The 18971-nt window shown below is 34.0% G+C and overlaps 1 protein-coding gene across 2 annotated transcripts; it reads right to left on the reverse strand.

The window, feature by feature from the left end:
- Window positions 1-2864: 2864 nt before the first annotated feature.
- On the reverse strand, window positions 2865-17545 carry LOC117105688 (exportin-7-like). Of its 2 annotated transcripts, XM_033246914.1 has the most exons (28): window positions 17441-17545; window positions 16856-17002; window positions 16413-16506; window positions 16032-16102; window positions 15658-15753; window positions 14660-14725; window positions 14279-14383; window positions 14060-14098; window positions 13691-13817; window positions 13412-13485; window positions 13076-13195; window positions 12608-12754; window positions 11904-12134; window positions 11597-11729; window positions 11174-11279; window positions 10617-10826; window positions 9927-10071; window positions 9582-9812; window positions 8764-8852; window positions 8280-8470; window positions 8079-8133; window positions 7625-7702; window positions 6957-7038; window positions 5972-6110; window positions 5310-5467; window positions 4902-5000; window positions 4254-4381; window positions 2865-4066 (listed from the first exon to the last, which is right to left on the reverse strand). In XM_033246914.1, exons 1-28 carry the CDS (start codon window positions 17456-17458, stop codon window positions 3961-3963), a joined length of 3285 nt encoding a protein of 1094 aa, XP_033102805.1. In that variant the 5' UTR covers window positions 17459-17545; the 3' UTR covers window positions 2865-3960. The 2 variants fall into 2 exon arrangements, with proteins under 2 accessions (XP_033102805.1, XP_033102804.1); XM_033246913.1 differs by lacking the exon at window positions 7625-7702 and having other exon boundaries at window positions 6957-7116.
- Window positions 17546-18971: the final 1426 nt, after the last annotated feature.

The following is an 18971-nucleotide window of genomic DNA, read 5'->3' on the forward strand; positions in this document are numbered from 1 at the left end:
ATTAAGGCTTTGAAAATCCCTAACTTGTCATAGCTTCCAGGGCGAGTTTGGACCCCCTCTAAGGGGTTCTGAGCAACCACTGACTACGCCCCTTTTCATCTTATTGGGGACAATCTGCTGTCCTGTTGGCCAAATTCTGGCACAGCAGTTGCATTTCAGGTGTCTTACTGTGCATTTCGTTTGTGTCCTTGGGCAAGGCACTTTACCAACGTTTGCCTTCTCCACCCACGAATATAAAGTATGGTAGGATGTGGCATTCAATTGGAATACTCCCCAGGGAGTGGAGGAAGTTGCACTTTGTGCTGGTTTGATCAGGGGTAATAATATCACCAGAATCATGGTAAAAATTATTATTATTATTTAACACATTCAAGGACAGGGTATCTGATATTCACGTCAAGTGAACATAATTGGCCACCAATGCGGTGCAAATATAATCATACGAGGTCTATGCACATTATAGGATTATTATTATTACAGTATTATTATTATCATTATTAGTATTATTAATAATTATGCATTATTTTTTATTATTTTCTTTTTTCCCATTCTATTATCAGATATTTATATTATTACCGATATTGTGTATACTACATGTACTACCTGGTTGATACCTCGCAATTGTAATCTAAATTGTTCATTATATCTTCGTTTGTAAGGCACCACGTTTCAAAGCTTTGCTTCTTGTGGTGACCTTTTTCCAAAATACAAATTTTATTTTCCATTGTATTGCTTATGTTTATATACATGTTTTGGAAATAAAACTTATGGATTGAAATTTGAAATTAAAATACAAAGCGCTGTATAAATTCCTATATTATTACTTTATTCCTTGCATAATTTGTTTAATAATTAAAGGATTGTCATATTAGATTAAATGTAAAATCTGATCGGTTTTAAGGCCAGCGTGTGTACATGTACTACCTGGTTGATGCCTCGCAATTGTAATCTAAATTGTTCATTATATCTTCGTTTGTAAGGCGCCACGTTTCAAAGGTCATCGTCAGTCTTAATAGACTATGCAATATTTCTTTATAATTTAATTTCTTATTTTTACAAGTAATCTCAATATAGTTATTTGCTTCCTGCAGCTCTGGAGATGAGTGTGTGCGATGATCTGTTTTAATCCGTTTCTATTTAGATAAGATTATTTAACCAAGGTAGTGATAGCCTGCCATCAGGGGTGTGCACCCTTCCCCAATATTTATATACAGTGGTTTTTTTGACTAGTTTAAAAGCGCCTTGAGAGAGTTTTACTGCCGAAGACACTATGAAAATGCCGGAACCTTGACCATCTTTTTCAATGACCAATTGAATTTTTGAGTTTTTAGAATACTGACAGTTAGCATCAATAACTTCATTGAGAGATCACATCGAAAGAAATAAAGCAGCACACAAACTTGTATTTTTTCTTCAATATAGTATTTCTTTACAGATCCTTTATTGAAAAAATTGTATACCCATTCTCACATTGTCAAAAAAAAGTCCTAGTAAAAAAATGAGATTCTATTAACTATTGGTGAGTACAGAATACAACCGATATCCGCTTATAAGGAAACAGATTAATTTAATCCACAGCTTTTTTTTTTTTTTTGAATAGCACAATATCTCTATAATTACACTGACAAAAGCATTTATCAAAAGCATGATTAGGTTTGTTTTACTTGTGAAAGCATGATATTCAATAGTCATTTCCTTACGGCCAATTTTAACTAATTGTTTTAAACTAATACAAAGCATTTGACTGCCACATGAAATTTAATGATTTTCATCTTCCCTCCACACTTCACACATATTCTTTCATTTTCTAAGCTAACTTAATTCATTATATGCACCTCAATTTATACAAAAACACAAATTCATAACCACAGAATCACTGATATGCAAGTCCATATGATATGGGTCTGTTGTACTGTACGAAGTTAAAAATAAATAACACAATAGCATAAATGGGGCTAATATATATCTATGGGGCTGCCAATTCTTACACCACTGAAAATAGAAGCGTTCAAATTATTTCTAAAAGTTTTTGTAGTTTAGCTAACAATCTGTAAAAGTGGAAACTTCGTTTATGCAGGTCTGTTAAAATATATATATAAAAATCAAATGTTTCTTGATATTGACCCTCATTGGGTCCATTGTATTGAGTTGTTTTACACCAGATCAAATCGGCATTTCTTGTCATTTAGATGACAAATTACCGAAACCCAACCTTTACACAAACATAGCTTCAGAAGCATAATAATAGGTATGACAATTTTTGTGATCTAAAAAACATAAAATTTGATAATTTTTAGAACATCAACAATACTGTTCTGAAAAGTTTACAATCAACATTGAATCTAAAGAGAAATCCCTGATTTGTAAATATAAATTTTTGGGCTGCCAATTCTTACACCACTGAAAATAGAAGCGTTCAAATTATTTCTAAAAGTTTTTGCAGTTTAGCTAACAATCTGTAAAAGTGGAAACTTCGTTTATGCAGGTCTGTTAAAATATATATATAAAAATCAAATGTTTCTTGATATTGACCCTCATTGGGTCCACTGTATTGAGTTGTTTTACACCAGATCAAATCAGCATTTCTTGTCATTTACAGGGGCGGATCCAGAAATGTCCGAAAGGGGGGGCCGGAAGGGGGGGCCGAAAGTTGGGCCGATTGAGACAACACTGTCGTAGGGGGTCCGGGGCATGCCCCGCGAAATTTTTGTGTTCTAGACGCCCAAACATAACATTTGAGGCATTCTGGGCTATCATTTTTTTCTTTTTCTCTCTTTTTTTCTTTTTTCTTTTCTTTTTTTTTACCTCCCAAAAGGGGGGGCCGGGGCCGGGCCGGCCCCCCCCTAAATCCGCCCCTGATTTAGATGACAAATTACCGAAACCCAACCTTTACACAAACATAGCTTCAGAAGCATAATAATAGGTATGACAATTTTTGTGATCTAAAAAACATAAAATTTGATAATTTTTAGAACATCAACAATACTGTTCTGAAAAGTTTACAATCAACATTGAATCTAAAGAGAAATCCCTGATTTGTAAATATAAATTTTTGTTGGTAATTATATTATCAAAACATATAAAATAACAGCTGTGAATGGGACTGGTTGCATATCAATTCACTCAATATCCCATTTTAACGACGTAACATTGAACTGAGTGTTGAAAATTAACCATGAAAGAAAATATTTCTTTTTGAAAAGAGAAAATGCCTAACTACATGTAAAAAAACAACTATGCAAACATGTACACTTACAAGGACAAATTTCAGAATAATATGCCTGATTGATGCAGACCAATAATCAACACAATAATTTGACATAAACTTACAATTTCTAAATATATTTCATAGAAAATGGTGGCTCAATCTTCAATGTATTACGTTTTGCAATTCAGAATTAACTTATGTCCAATTAAATTTTTGCGCTTGACCGTTAGCCAATGTGAGTAGATTGAAGAAAAGAAAATTAAAGGCTTGATCAATAAATAATCATAAATTGTTATGCATTTGCTCATTTTATTTCTGATAACAGCAGCATTCATATTTTGAAGATTATCAATGTTATGTTCAATTTTCAAGCTGCTAGCAATTGTTGGCATACATCAAAATTTGATTTTATCAGTCTATATAGCTCCCTCTACAGTTTTGGATGGTTTATTATCGAACAGTATTTAACACATTTATTGCAGATAATCACTAAAGGTTAGGAGACAGTGAGCAATCTTCCATTCCATTGTGGTACACTGGTTTATGATAAACCATATTTGATTTTTAAACATTGTTGTTAGTATTCCTCATTTCGATGCATTCCTGGCAACTCCCACTGTTATATTCATCCATGATTAACTGTGCGCCAATCCAAGCCCTTCGGGTGTTGAATACAAGGCAAAGTAACTATGTTCTTCTTTGGACATAAACAATGAAAATTTAGCAACTTTTGAAGCTGCTAGCAGTCAGTTTTAACTCATCATGTCCGAGTTTTGTATTACTACTGTTGTGGTAGTGGCTGTAGATTTCAACGAGTCATTCACGTCTCTTCGAAATATTGATAAATTCTGAGTAAACCTGTAGAGAAAAATATTTGTATTTAAATCAGTCAATTGTATTCCTTTACAATGTTGATCTCTATAACAAGAACTAAATACATCAATATGTCTGTGATCTGTTGATACAGTAAATTACTGCTAGATTATATACTAGATTTAGACAACTATTCTATGAAAAAAATAGAGAAGAAACTGCAGATTAATACCTGTCTCTATTTTTTGTAAGTAGGTTTCTTTCAATGCCTTCCATAAGATTCTCAAAGCACCGATGCATGGCTTCTTGCTTCTCTGGAGGCTGTGCACTTGTTATTGTCTTGCGCAAGTTATCAAAGTACTAAAAGAGATTGCACAAATGGGTATCACATCTGGATAAATTTACTTATGCCCTTGATTTCTTAACAAAAACACCCCTCAAAACATAATAGAACAGCCTGACCCAGGGAATTCATAAAAAATAACCACGTTGTCAACCTCATTTACTCATACTATTCAGTTTATCCAGGTGAGTTTTCAGAAAATAAATGAGTTCAACATTAATAGTATAATGTAATAATCATTATAAATAATATAAATCATAAATACAGTAAAGCTATTTTTTCTTCCAGCCATCTGAGTGTTTGAAAACCAATCAATTACTCAAAGTTGTATCTCTAAATAGTTTTAAAGATAGTATCCTAGGCTTCATTCAATGTATTACTGCATAGTACCTTCATTTCAACTGGCTTTCATATCTTTTTTTTTAGTGCAGGTTTTTATAGACAAATCTTCCGGTAACTTCAATCAATCATTTTACCAATGAATTAATCATTCTACCATTTAAATTATTTTTCAGATATAAAGACATGTACACTAACCTCTTCATTGAGTGTAATAAGGCCTAGCAATGGCCGAGACATGGACCACTGGTTACGACAATCCTCAAACATTATGATATTAAGTACAGTAGACAGCATCTGAAAAATAAAAACCACACTTATTAAAAAGGCCCAGCCATAATTAGCATGCAAAATTGCTTTATAATAGATGAATAATAGTAACCAGGCCTATATGAATGAAGTTATAGACTGCAACACAGCCAATGACATGAGGGCCTTCCCAAGATGTTCACATTTTAATATGCTTATATGTATGTGTTAAATTAAGATGTATTATCATTTGACTAAGAGCTGTTCTCAAAAATTTACACAATCCTTTCTACAAATAAATAAAAATTGTTAACCTACATCAATTAAATTGTAACCTTACACAAAAACCTGCTTTACCTGTTGGAATATTTGCGGGTGTAATTCTAAGATTCTAAGGAAAGATGTGTTCTGAAGCTGGCTGCCTGGACGTTTCTTGGCCGTCTTCGATAGCTTCTTGAATAAATAAGTCACAATGTGGTCTAGAGTTGCACAACACCCTGTACACACCATGGTATCTATGAAAGAAATAACAAAGAATAATAATCCATTCATTTTGCGATGTCGTACCCACCACCGGAAATGGCATATAAATAATAACTCTTATTCAATTTTGTTAAATCAATTTATTCCGGTATAAAAATCATACAGAGAATCCTTCTGGTTTAGTGCATGTATAGTGGCTACAACAAGATTAGCAGAAGCTAAAATTAAGATTATAATAATAAGAATAACAATAATGAACATAACAAATAATATTATGGAGTTAGACAGATATAATCCGGTATCCGGCATAAATTCATACATTTCAGACTGTCTATATTGTTATAAGGCAGAAACTAGTAGCAGAGGTGTGTTAAAAACATTTAGAAATAAAGTTATAACACAAATGTTATTAGCGTTAAAACATTGAGAAAATTGAAAGACAGAAGCTTGGACAGTAGGTGATTCACTGCATTCCAGCAATCAAGTTTATGAAATGGTTTTCTATACTTTACCCAGAAAGTTGCGACTGATCTTACCTAAGGCAGTAAGACCTTCGGATATGGAGCCCAGGATGGATAGGAAGACAGGCGGCTCAAGGTTACTGATGAAGTCCATGTGGTCTTGCGATAAACATTCCAGTAATGTATAATACGACTGACTGAGCTTTGGATAATCCTACATATATCATAGAATGTTTGAAATTATTGTTTAAAACGTCATGTTTTTGTATTGGTTGAATATACAGTAGTACAATTGCTTGTTTGTTTTAAATCGGGCAAAATGATTACTACATGAGGCTTGCCTCCCAAAACCAACGTACTGTCACTAATTGTTAAACTGCGTACTTAGCATAAAAATATGGCAGTACTGTTACACCACCCCGAAGCAGGTTTGGTGCAGCGGAACGGTTTGGTTTCCCAACCTCATTGTCAGGGTTTCAATCCCTTGCTGTGCATTTTGCTTGTGTCCTTGAGCAAGGCACTTTATTTGCTTCTCTTCACCCAGGAGTATAAATGGGTACCTGGTGGGGTTGCCTGTTACTGCGCCAATATGGCAGCAACACTTAAGCATGCGGACTCAATGACCAGGGAAAAACAAAGGAAAGGCGCTATATAAATACCAAATAACAAAATAACAAAAATATTTTACTATAAGAGAAGCTGTAATACTTTTACTCATAACTTTGGCAATAGTAAGTCAGTTCCAGTAATTGACCCATCATTTTAAAGCTTATTGTGAAGAATATAATATAAAGTCAATTTTCATGTTTTGGTTACCGATAATGGTTTTGGCATGGCAAGCCCCATATAATTAATTATATCTTATCTATCTGACCATAATCATTTCAAAAGAATTACTTTCAATGTATGAAATGTAAACAGAAACTGACTTTGAATCCAAAACACCGACGTGTAGTTTGAGGGCTGGGCCTTAACCACTGTGCCAAATGCCCTCACAAATTATTTCCACCCAGTCACCGTCACTACCCATGTTTTAATGAAATTCTCTTAGTCTATTTACCAGTAAATCACTCTGAGATAATGACATGAGGAGTTTGACGAATGTAGAGAGCGCATCGTCTAATGCCGTGTCGTTGTACAACCTGAAAACACCGAAGTTAACGTAGCTACCACACAATGCTGCCTTTAACATAGAGAAGCATATTGAAATTCCCTTTAGCGTGAGCAAAATGTGTTAAGAAAAATAAATTTAATTCAATTAAAAAATATATATATGAATAGAAGTTGTCAGTCATTTTTATCATCATCATAATAATTGTAATCATTATTATCATTACCACCAGAACAACCACCACCACCATTATCATCACAGCCATCTACACTACAATCAATGTCATAATCATGATGATGATGATCATCATCATCACCACCATGATCAATGTTATCATTACATGGGCGGCGGAACCGGGGGGGCCCGGGCCCCCCCACTTTTTGGCGAAAAATATATAATGTCTGGAGAACTTTGTATGATCTGAAATGCAAAAAAAGAAGGAGGGAAGAAGGAGAAGGATGGGAAAGAGAATGTTTATCCAGTACCCGACCGAGTTACATTTTCTCGCAATTCAAATTGGTGGATCTGGGAGGAGGGGATCATGGGTCCTGACCCTGTCTCTTATACACATCTAGATGTGTATAAGAGACAGGTCTAATGCCGTGTCGTTATACAACCTGAAAACACCGAAGTTAACGTAGCTACCACACAATGCTGCCTTTAACATAGAGAAGCATATTGAAATTCCCTTTAACGTGAGAAAAATGTGTTAAGAAAAATAAATTTAATTCAATTAAAATATATATATATGAATAGAAGTTGTCAGTCATTTTTATCATCATCATCATTATAATTGTAATCATTATTATCATTACCACCAGAACAACCACCACCACAAACATCACCAGTTTACCACCACCATTATCATCCCATCCATCTACACTACAATCAATGTCATAATCATGATGATGATGATCATCATCACCACCATGATCAATATTATCATTACACCATCATCACTACCCACCACCTTCAGTACCACCATCATTCTCACCATTATTCACACCATCATATTTATCACCACTATCTACCAAAGTTATCATCACTTTACTACCAAAGAATAAAGGATATTTCATTCTGTAAATCTGATCTTTGGGAATGTCACCAAGCTGCAAAACTGACGATCCTGGAAAAAAAAAAAAAAAAAAAATTGATTCATACAGCAATCATTCTTTTTTTAGTCTCATTCTTAATTTTACCTAACTGTTAAGCAACAACACTTTTGGAATCAAGAAAGTATCAACCTGTATCTACAGAAGTATTATCACTTACCATAACTGCACACCATTTTACTAGTCTCCCTGAATAGTAAAATCCCATTCGGTGAAGAAACATTGAACTGCAACCTTTGAGAGCGATTTTGAACAAGCTCTGCCATTAGCTTTAATATCGGAGTTGTCACTGCTGGGTCATGACACCACAGTTGTACTGCCCTCAGGAGAATGGGTGTGTAAGTAGGATAGCTGTTGTTATATGTCAAAGAATTGTACACAGAAAAAATCTCATAAAAATTAACATTTCAGCAGTGCTAACAAATATTGTTTAAAGGTTTGCATGGAAAACTAATTTATTAATGCTTGCGGTACATCATGTAGATGGTTCTGAAAAGAACTGTTGTTGGTTGAGAATGTCTTTGAGTCATCTCAGAAGTACCTACGTGGTGTACCGCAAGAATTATTATATACTTCTAAATATAATTAAAATATAAATGTTGTCTTGATTATACGTTTGTACGTAAGAAATTAATGAAGGATACATCCAATCAAACAGCATCATGTAGCTCGTAATTGTGTTGAACGCAAAAGCAATGCCTCGCAAATCCCGTGCAACACCAATCAATGTTCTCTGTTTGATAGAAACACAAAAACATGTTAAATCAACAACCTTTGTATGAAAGTCATTGGTCTCATGCACATGACAGATTTGTGCCCGGAAAAGGATTTGATATTCTATCTGGAAAAGAGTAAAGGAATGTGGAGCTATTTTTTTATTGTTTACTTAATGCTGTACTTCGTTTCTCCTTGCGTGTGCCCCTTTTGGGCCATGATTGCTGTATAATTGTATTATTTGTTTTATACGCAATAAAGTCATTTTTGATGGACTGACCAATTCACTTCCTTTTAAATCAGGGAAACTCATGGATAAGAAAAAATCCATCTTTTTAGGAACCATGTGACAAATAAAAAGTTCTCGCAATCTCAAAGCTCTGATCAGGGCAGTATAATTGAGGTAGTAGATCTAAAAAAGATCTATTAATCAATCGACTATTTACCAATCAGCCAAGTGTCTCTAGAGCTCTTCATGAGGGCAGTATAATAGAGGCAGTAGAGCTAACAAGATCTATTATCAATCAGCCTTGTGAGGGCAGTTTGATAGAGGCAGTAGAACTAAAAAAAGATCTATTAATCAATCAGCCTTGTGAGGGCAGTTTAATAGAGGCAGTAGAGCTAAAAAGGATCTATTAATCAATCAGCAAGTGTTTCTAGAGCTCCTCATCAGAGTTAAAATGACTTGTTTCTATATTCTTGTATTTCCAACCATTTTTAGCTTAATAAATTTCATTGATATTGTTACCTTGGCTTGTGCTTCGTTGAAACTCACTACACCTTTCTCTGCACTTGAGAGTTGAACACCTACGAAGTCCAAAGCCTGAGTCAAAGGCATCATGAAGTTCTCAAACCTCTGCTCATCCTCACCGAGATCCACCATAAGTAATCTACCGAGCGCTGTGTAGAATGTGGTACGACACCTCATGTCATTCAAAGAGAGAGTCCCATTAACACCAAGGAATGGAAATTGATCGCTCTGTAAAGAAGACAAATCAGTCTAAAATGTACAACATCAGCCATATATGATATGTGTCATTGTGGTATCACCCCTATTAAAGCCTATCACTATTACTAACAAATAAATACATACTGTGTGATTTTGGAGCATAAACTGAACAGCATCGAGTTTGATAAGTTTCCGCACGCTGCTATAACCAACCGACAAGTCACTTAACAACTGCAGTGTTTTCGTAATTATTGGCTCACTTCGGCCCCAAAACTTCAAGTTTGTTATTCTAAAAACAAGAAAATTTGTATAAGCTTAAAACAAAGTTTGAATATTCAAAATAAAAGAAAGGATTATGGAGTATTTTGAGAATTAAAAAGTAATTAAGCCATCCACAATATTACAGTGATATTCACTACCCATTTGGAGTGGGTAGTACTGTCTTAGTGGTTAAAGTATTTACTTCAAATCTTAAAATCTGATTCCTGGGTTATAATCCTGCGACACCAGGATAAAAAATATTTCTTTGTGGTTGTATGTATACTTGTGGAAGCGGTTTGGTGCAGTGGGAATGCTTTGGTTTCCCAACAATCTCAGCTGTGTATTTTGCTTGTGTCCTTGAGCAAGGCACTTTATCTACATTGCTTCAGTCTACCGTGTTGTACCTATGGGTACCAGCAAACTGTTAGGTGTAACCTGTGGTGAACCAACGTCCCACCCAGGGGGAGTATTACACTCTCATCCTGCTTCATGCTACAGAAACTGGGGATAAGCTCCAGCCCATATGTGCCCTAGTGGCTTGGCAAGGACTTACTTTATTGCATGTGTACTTACACTTTTCCAACAAACACACTCAACACCATTGCCTCATCATTAATATTCAACACTTGTGACAGCTTCTTATACACTTTGGAGGTTTTCTGCACTTGATCTCCAACATATATTTTCCTAAATTGTTCAAAAAAGCTCAACATTGCGATATCAAGTTTTTCACTGCCGCCTTGCGACAATCGTCCGTCTGTCAAATCCATCAACTGCAGCACTCTGAAAGAAGCATGTGTAGATCACAATTTAGATCTATCAATCATAAATGTACTGTATTATTCTTCTTAATATATTGTTATTTTATATGTATTCTGTATATAAAATTGCTTTTTCTTGTACACATTAACATGTTTAAATGTTTCAGTGTTTATAATAATTATATATTTTCATATTCAGTGCTGTGATTTTAAATGTTTGTCAGATTTCGAATGCATTTCCTTCTTTAATGTTGGATAATAAACTATTTCGGAATAGTTTGATTATACATTCAACCAGAATCTAACAAATTTCTATCCTTTCCGAAGTAATATTTTGCAAGAGAAAATAAGAAAGTCGATTTTACGTACCTACACACAAGTTCACCATCCAAGGCGTCATGCTCATCTGCACTGGTATACGACACCCTGCCCCCTATTACTGCACCGATAATATAAACAAGCCATGTAAGCCGACCTGAAATTAAACAAGCCAATATGTTTTATTTCAATTTTCGTAAGTCAAGTACTTGCTAAATACAACTTGTTGCTGGTCTCAAACTGTAGGTGAACAGTGCGATAGTGTTGGTTCCTCTGCGTTGGTCTGTTTTGGATATTTATTTTAGAATGGTTAACTTAGTTGACCTAATAGAATACATTTTGCTATTTTTTTTCTCTACAGTGAATAGAGACCACAAATAACGTGCTATATAAGTCTCCAACCATTACCATGAGTTCCAATATGTTTTAAGTCTATTTCAATATTCATTAGTTCCACATTTTCATGTTGTTTACCTTCTTCAATTGCCAATTCTGGTCCGCTTGTGTTCGTTTGGATTAATTTCTGGTAACGCTGAGCAGACGTGTCAAAAAGCTGCATCAGCAACGCACACGTCTTCTCATACTCGCATCGTCCTATAGTAGATAACTAAAAAAGGAAAAATAACACAAATCAGTGAAGCTACAGGTATATGTATTTTGACTGATTTAGTCATAAGAAACCACCATAGGGTTATCATTATGAGGGCAGCTCAATTAAAAACTCATAACAACTAAAGGGACAAAAAATGTAGAATTTTTTCAGATAATGAGAATTACTAACTTGATCAAGTTGTTGTTGGACCATTCCACTATCTTCTAAGGGGTCTTCTACACCATCCCTGAGAACAATCGTGACAGACTCCAGACGAGATGTGATGTATGCTTTTGTTATTTCCGGTGTGTACCGCTCAAGGGAATGAGGCTCTGCCGCCTTAACGTAAGGCACGGACGCAACCATTCTTTGCCACAGGGTAAGTAAATAATGAATGCTATTTGGTGCAAATTGCCACATCTGGGAGGAAAAAAATGTTGTTACTAAATTAATAATTTTACTTTTATGTTTCCAAAATAATTCTTCAACTCAGATTAACAAAAATTAATTTAAAATATTGAATTGAAGGAGGTTAAGATTGGAAGGTACTGATATGAATAGAACTGAACTTGGTGGTTAAAATACTTGCATTTCAATCCCCGAATCCAGGGTTAAAAAAACACAAGACATTCCTAAATATGGTCATGATAACATCACATCATGGACACACAGCATATAAACACATCATGACTATATATAGCTTTTGTTATTTCTTTTATTTTTGGTCAACAAAAATTTAGTAATCTGGACAACACTTTACTAAAACAAAAGTATTTCAGCTCCTAAATCTCTTATAATGATGAGACTTAGTTTCTGGAGCATCATAGTAGATTGAAGCTTCCAGTTGAATGTAACAGAAAAATAAACTATTAATATTGATGGGGTCTCCTTACCTGTAAACTCTCTATCGTGAACTTAGCCACCAGTCGAATGAAATCAGGATACAGATCAACCTTAACGAGTTCCCCCAGCTGATAATTAGACTTTAAACGCGCTAGTAATCTACAAAACTCATGATAATTAGTTGCTTCTGTCAGACCCTGTAAAAATAAGACAAAACATTAAAACATATACAAGAGCAAATGCTATATCAATAGCAGTCTCACTTGTTCAAATCTTATGAATCTTTTAATGCTCAATGAATAATAGACATCCAGACAGAAATGTTTGGGTTGGATTGCATACATCATGCAATTATCATTTGCAAATTTGAGATTTTAATATTTCAAATTCAATATTAAGCATTTTAATATTCAACTTTAGTTATTATTGTCGTTCATTGAATTTTAATCTGTAATTGAAAAAAATATAAAACACTTGGGAATTGTAAACTTGCAATTTGAAGAGATTTAAATACTTACTGAAGGGTTTTCCAAGATGAATTTGACTCCAGATACGAGGTGTTTCAGAAAGTTTGCTCGTTCTGCGTTGTTAAATAAAGAACGCCGGACTGAGGCTATTTGAACCAGGCAAGAAATGGCCTGAAAATGAATATGTTGAGGTTTAGAAACATATTTTCTTCAAATACACTATAATGAACCATTCCGTTAAGCCCCACCTCTTGGATAGTGTTGCCAGGAGCCCCCAAAATCACTCTAGCAAATAACACATTCTGATTGGTCAGCTGTTAAGCCTGATTGACAACCCAGAAAGTTCCATTAAAAGATGAGCTGAAGCTCCAATCAACACTCACTTACCATTGGGGATAGAGTTGAAGGCAATGCCTTGTACAGATCAAAGAATAGTAAAACAGTACTAACGTCCAAGAATGCTGAAAAATCAATAATAATAATAATATTATTAACAACAGGCTCACACAAATGACACTAAAGTACATATCTATTTGTCAGGTAAAACTTGCCTGCGAGTGTGAACAAAGCTTAAAGTTTTACATATACAAGAGGCATGTCCACACAGAGCTCATCACTTAGTATTTTAAAGATAATTTCCATCAATAGTTTATCATTTGACCTTACCTGATCTCCAGCCAGTAGGAATCTGTACTGTTGACATATCGTCAGAAGACTCATCAGTAGATGTACCGATGAAATCAAACGTCAAACAATTGTGTGCCAGTCGAAGGAGTTGATCCATGACAGCATGCTGTCAATCAGAAAAAAAACATATAATGATAGAAACAATCAACAATTTATAAAAAATTAAAAGGAGTATTGCAATAAAAAAAATAGTAACAATAATATAACTGCATTTTAATAGGAAGAATAACAACAACAGTGATATATGTAATAGATCACGTGAAAAGAAATTAGTAAGAGTTTAATAATTAATGTTTAATTAATGTTAATAAATATATAAATAAAACAACAATTAAAGTAATCCCCAACCTTATTTTCATCACTAAAGTTGAAATGTTCCTTGAGTGCCTATATAAGGAATAGAAATCGTTAATAAGTTGATATTCTCAATACAGTATATAATAATTATTATCTAGTTATTTAACTGTCTCATTTAATTATTTACCAGTGTGCAGTACGTATTTACCTGTTTTATGTACTTATATACTTGTTTATGAACTTATTTACTGGTTTTAGGTATGCATTTACCTGTTTTAGAAGACTAGAGGACAACTGGAATATTTCAAAAAGAACTGTATCTCTAAACGATGAGGCAATTTTCCTGTGTTTTGTTAAAGGCCTAATTGTGTCCGGCTGCAACAAACAAGACAATTATATAAAATATGCTAATATAATGAAAATACTAATGAATAATATTAGTAAAATCTGAATTACAAATGTTACTTAATTTAAGTATTTATATATTTTAAATTATTATGAGTATTTATGTTATATTATGAGTTATTGTGTATTCAGGAAAGATGGTGGGATTAGTAATTTGTGATCTCAGATTACACATGGCTTATGAATAATAAACTATACATTTAATATTTAATTGGTTGCTTAGTTAATATAAATATTTCATCTTACCTGATTCATTTCACTGACTAATTGCGAAAGAAGTTGAACTCCAATAACAAAGTGCTCCACAGAACTCTGTGGAAATACAAGGGAGCACACTGATGCTGATTTTACTACAATAGTGAACTGAACATCATTTTTGGCAGTCTTCTATTTTCTGCTCAAATCTCACATGTTTTCATCAGTTAATTAACTTGTCTTTATCCCCTTAGGCGAGGCTTTTTTTTATTTCTTGTTTCGCATACTTATATTTTTAAAGATCATCGGAGGAGGGCGGAATAAAAATAAAATTTTGTTTTCTTATTTAGCAAATAGTTTTGCCAAAAACATCCAGACGGAGGAAAAAATAAAAATAAAATTTTATTGGTGAATGTAAAATAGGATGGTTAAATGCTTCAAATTTATATAATTATGAAGAAATATACATATTTTATCTTTGGAGATTACAAGGCAGCGGAGGGCATAATAAAATTTTTTTTTTAAACTTAAATTTTTTTCTCAAATTTCCACTTTTTGTGGCGATGGGTGCGCTAATTGGCCAAAAATAAAATTTCATTTTTATTCGAAATCATCAATATTTCGGGTTCGCTAAGCAAGGTATAAAGAAAGTCTTGCCGTATGTAGAGGTTATACCTTATTATATGGATAAGATATACAATATCCTATAATGCACTTTGTCAGTGTATACTGTAGCCATTAATCTATCATCTTGTACAATAAAAAACTACTATTAAAGCAAGTTCAAGTTTATTTTATTGGTCATCAGTGGTGGATCCAGGAATTCAAAATAGAGGGGGCCCAGGTAGTGAGTGACTTTTACAGATAGAGAATTTAGACCACCTCAGCCACACCAGGGTTGGGGCTGAGGTGCTCGCTCTTAAATCTGCCACTGGCATTATACAGTAGTGAATACAATAGCAAATTAAAGGCAATGCCAGCTAAATGCAAATTAATATGTGCTCACTTATCTTAATAATATACAACAGGCTAGTGATATATTATGTTACCTGTAAGAACTTGCCAGCATCCTCCATAACATCACGAAAAACCCATACTGTCTTTTGATTGTCAAACCAACCCAATTTTGTAGTTCTCGCAAACAACTAGATAAAGTGAAACAAACAACTAGATAAAAGAAAATTATAAATTTACATAAACTATTTAAAAAAAATTTCATTCATATTCACATAACTAGACATTATGCTTTATAAAATTATCTCATTATTATTAAGCTACATATATGTCCCTTCATATTTTCTCACTAATTTTCTGTGTAGAATTGAAAATGCAACACCTCTGTATCAAAGGAAAGAATGTATATTACTATTAATGGTGTTTGTCAAAAGTTAACAATCATAAAATAGTCAATGCATTATCTTACCTGCACCAATGCCTGACGTACGAACGAGGGTAACTTTGGTCGACTGGCAAGGTAGTTAAGTACATAATTTTCTGAGAGAAAAAAAAATAGTATATTTAAAAACTGCAGAAATGATAAGGAATACCTTAACTTAAAATGATATCAATGTAGAAGAACTACTTTATTAACCAATGTTAAAAAAGTTGTTGAGAACTATCTTGGTGGTCTAGTGTTTATGTCATCAGGCTAGTTATCTGAAGGTTGTGGGTTCAATTCCCAACTGAATCCCTTGTATTTGGGAACATACTGAGTATTCGGTATAACAGGTCTGGTAAGACAAACATCATTTCCATGATATTTTCCTGATGCAAACACACATCGAAAGAGAACCATTAAACTTACTGATGTCAATACGCTGCTCGAGCGGAAGTACTTGAGCATTTCTCGACACCAGCTTTGTGAGTGAGGACGCAGCTAATAATTGAGCATATGCAGACTGCAAGAAAAAAGTTAGATTAGTTTATCAGCACCACATATTTGTTAAACTTTCTGATGATTTTAAGTCTGTTGGTAAGCTTAATAGCAAGACACAATCAGGTTTACTGGTTTTATTTACAAGAGAATTGTTGGAAAATGTAAGAAACTTGCAACGTCAATATTGTCAAATGTTGATTTTGTATTATAGATCTGTGTCATGCCTGCTAAAAAATGTCTGTATTCTTGAGTAGGTAAGCCTTCAACTTTCAACATCTGGGTATTCCCATTGTTACATTTCAGTTAATGTTGGATGTTTGGCTATCATATCAGAGTGGGGATGTGATTTGTTTTTATAAATGGTATCTTACACTGCCTCTTTCCAATAACAACTGGCACTTGGTAAGGCAATCTGGAGAGTTTACAAAGTTCACTAATGCTTTCTCAGCCTCAGCTCTCTGGATTCCGTCCACTGTTTCATACAATTGTTTACACAGGGCCTCCAAATGGGCTAGCTCCTACAAAAGAATAAATACACAAAATAGACCTATTTATTTGATTTAAAGACACAAAAGACTTAATATTAACTATTTGGTCTATTTGAATAGTATGCAGCCCTAACGCGAATAAAAAAAAAAAACTAAGCTGCTGAAAAACAACTTTGTTCATCGTACTAGCCTAGGGGCTATGTGACGGACTACCTAGCGTTCGACGATCTCTCCGTCTTTCCCCCCATTGCTGATGCAGACTCAGACCAGGCCTAGCCTACTTTACTTCTCCGTGTTCACTTTGCTTTGGTTCGTATGAAATTGAAATATTTCGCAGCAGACGTACATTTTTCACTTATGTTTTACTTCAGTCAGAAAATAGAGACTATCGTAAATCAGCAGCCTACCACTTAAACAATTTAAAATGGCTGAAATTATTAAAAAATGTAAAGTAATTTCTATTTTTACCTGCTCGATATCCGCCATTTTTGTTGTTTTGCGCTATTCGAAACACATGTGATATGTCGCCCTCATTTGTAAAATATAACGTCATTTCTTCCTTCGCGTGTCGCCGTCCACGTTAATTAGGATAGGAATGAAAATTGGTTAGGCCTATATTTTATTATATTAATTATATAGGCCTATATTGCCTGATACTCATTATAACCTTGGACATTCTTATTGGCACATGTGATAATTCTTGTGTTTGGCTAGCTCACAGTCCCTCTCTTAAAATGATAACAGAATTTGGCTGTCTTCGTAAATTGTGTTTGGCATTTTTTTTTTATTCTATTTTAATTTTTGTGTTTTTTTACATGCATTTTTTATCTCTTCCTTTTTTTTTTCATTTTAATTTGGTTTTTTGTCTGGTGCTGTGCTTCTTATCCCTGGGGGTTTTTTTTCTTTGTTTGTGTTGTGATTTTTTTTTTAAATCTTGGTGTTTTTTAATTGTATAACTATTTTTGTAATACTTTCTTTGTGAATTTCTTAAATTTTGGTGGTTTTTAACTGTTTAACGTTGCTATTTTTGTAATACATTGGTATACAGCCTTTTGGCTGTCACGGTTTGTAATTTTTTTTTATCTAAATCTGAAAAGACATTGAATAAAATTAATTCACTTCACCTTCGAAAAAAAAAACTGTTCCGAAGGCATGTTTGCATACAGTTTTATATCATTTTTAACATTTACTTGAATCATTATCTGTGTATGGTGATGGTGATCAGGCATACAGATTTCAAGACAAATTCAAAAACAGCGTGGTGATTAATCCTGGTGTGATAAATCCTGGTGCTGTCTAAGACGACGTCGACGTTAAGGTAAATAAAACTTGAAAAAAAAACCTGTTCCAAAGGTAAGTTTGCATACATTTGTATATCATTTGAAACATCTTACTTGAATCTATTATACTGCATATGATGATGGTGATCAGGCATACAGCTTTCAAGAAAAATACAAAACAGCGTGGTGTCCCTGTGCATTTTTGCATACGTATTTGTGACATAGTTTTATGTACTTATTAAAACATTGATACAAACCAAAGTTGTCAGTTATTTCATTCGAAACCAGTGTCAGAGTACAATCTTAGGTAAGCAGGTGGTTAACATAAGAAAGAATTTAGTCCAATGAAACTGCTTATCATCTTGAATTGACCCTACCGGCTTCACCAAAGCCCCACCGATCGATCTAACTTGACGTTGTTATGTGGGTGCTTTATAGCTTATTGAGAATGGTAATATCACCGAAAAAATAGATAAAATGACATTTGAATGACCAACAAAGACAACTGAAGACAATAGTTCGTCATTAGAAGTTAATTTTATTCGGGAAAATTAATCTAAAAATTGAGTTGCCGTCCCCGGCGTTGTAAGTGACGTCGTATGATTTATGTGCGATTTTTACCAATTAACCCCTAAAATAAAATATAGTTAAGCCATGTAGTACCATGCAAATCAACCCAGAAACCCGGTAGTTTGTTGATTGTTTATTGGTTGCGTCCC

Source organism: Anneissia japonica, unplaced genomic scaffold (assembly GCF_011630105.1).
Source record: "Anneissia japonica isolate Jap-2015-1 unplaced genomic scaffold, ASM1163010v1 scaffold287754_len4335492_cov202, whole genome shotgun sequence".
NCBI classification, from domain to species: Eukaryota; Metazoa; Echinodermata; class Crinoidea; order Comatulida; family Comatulidae; genus Anneissia; species Anneissia japonica.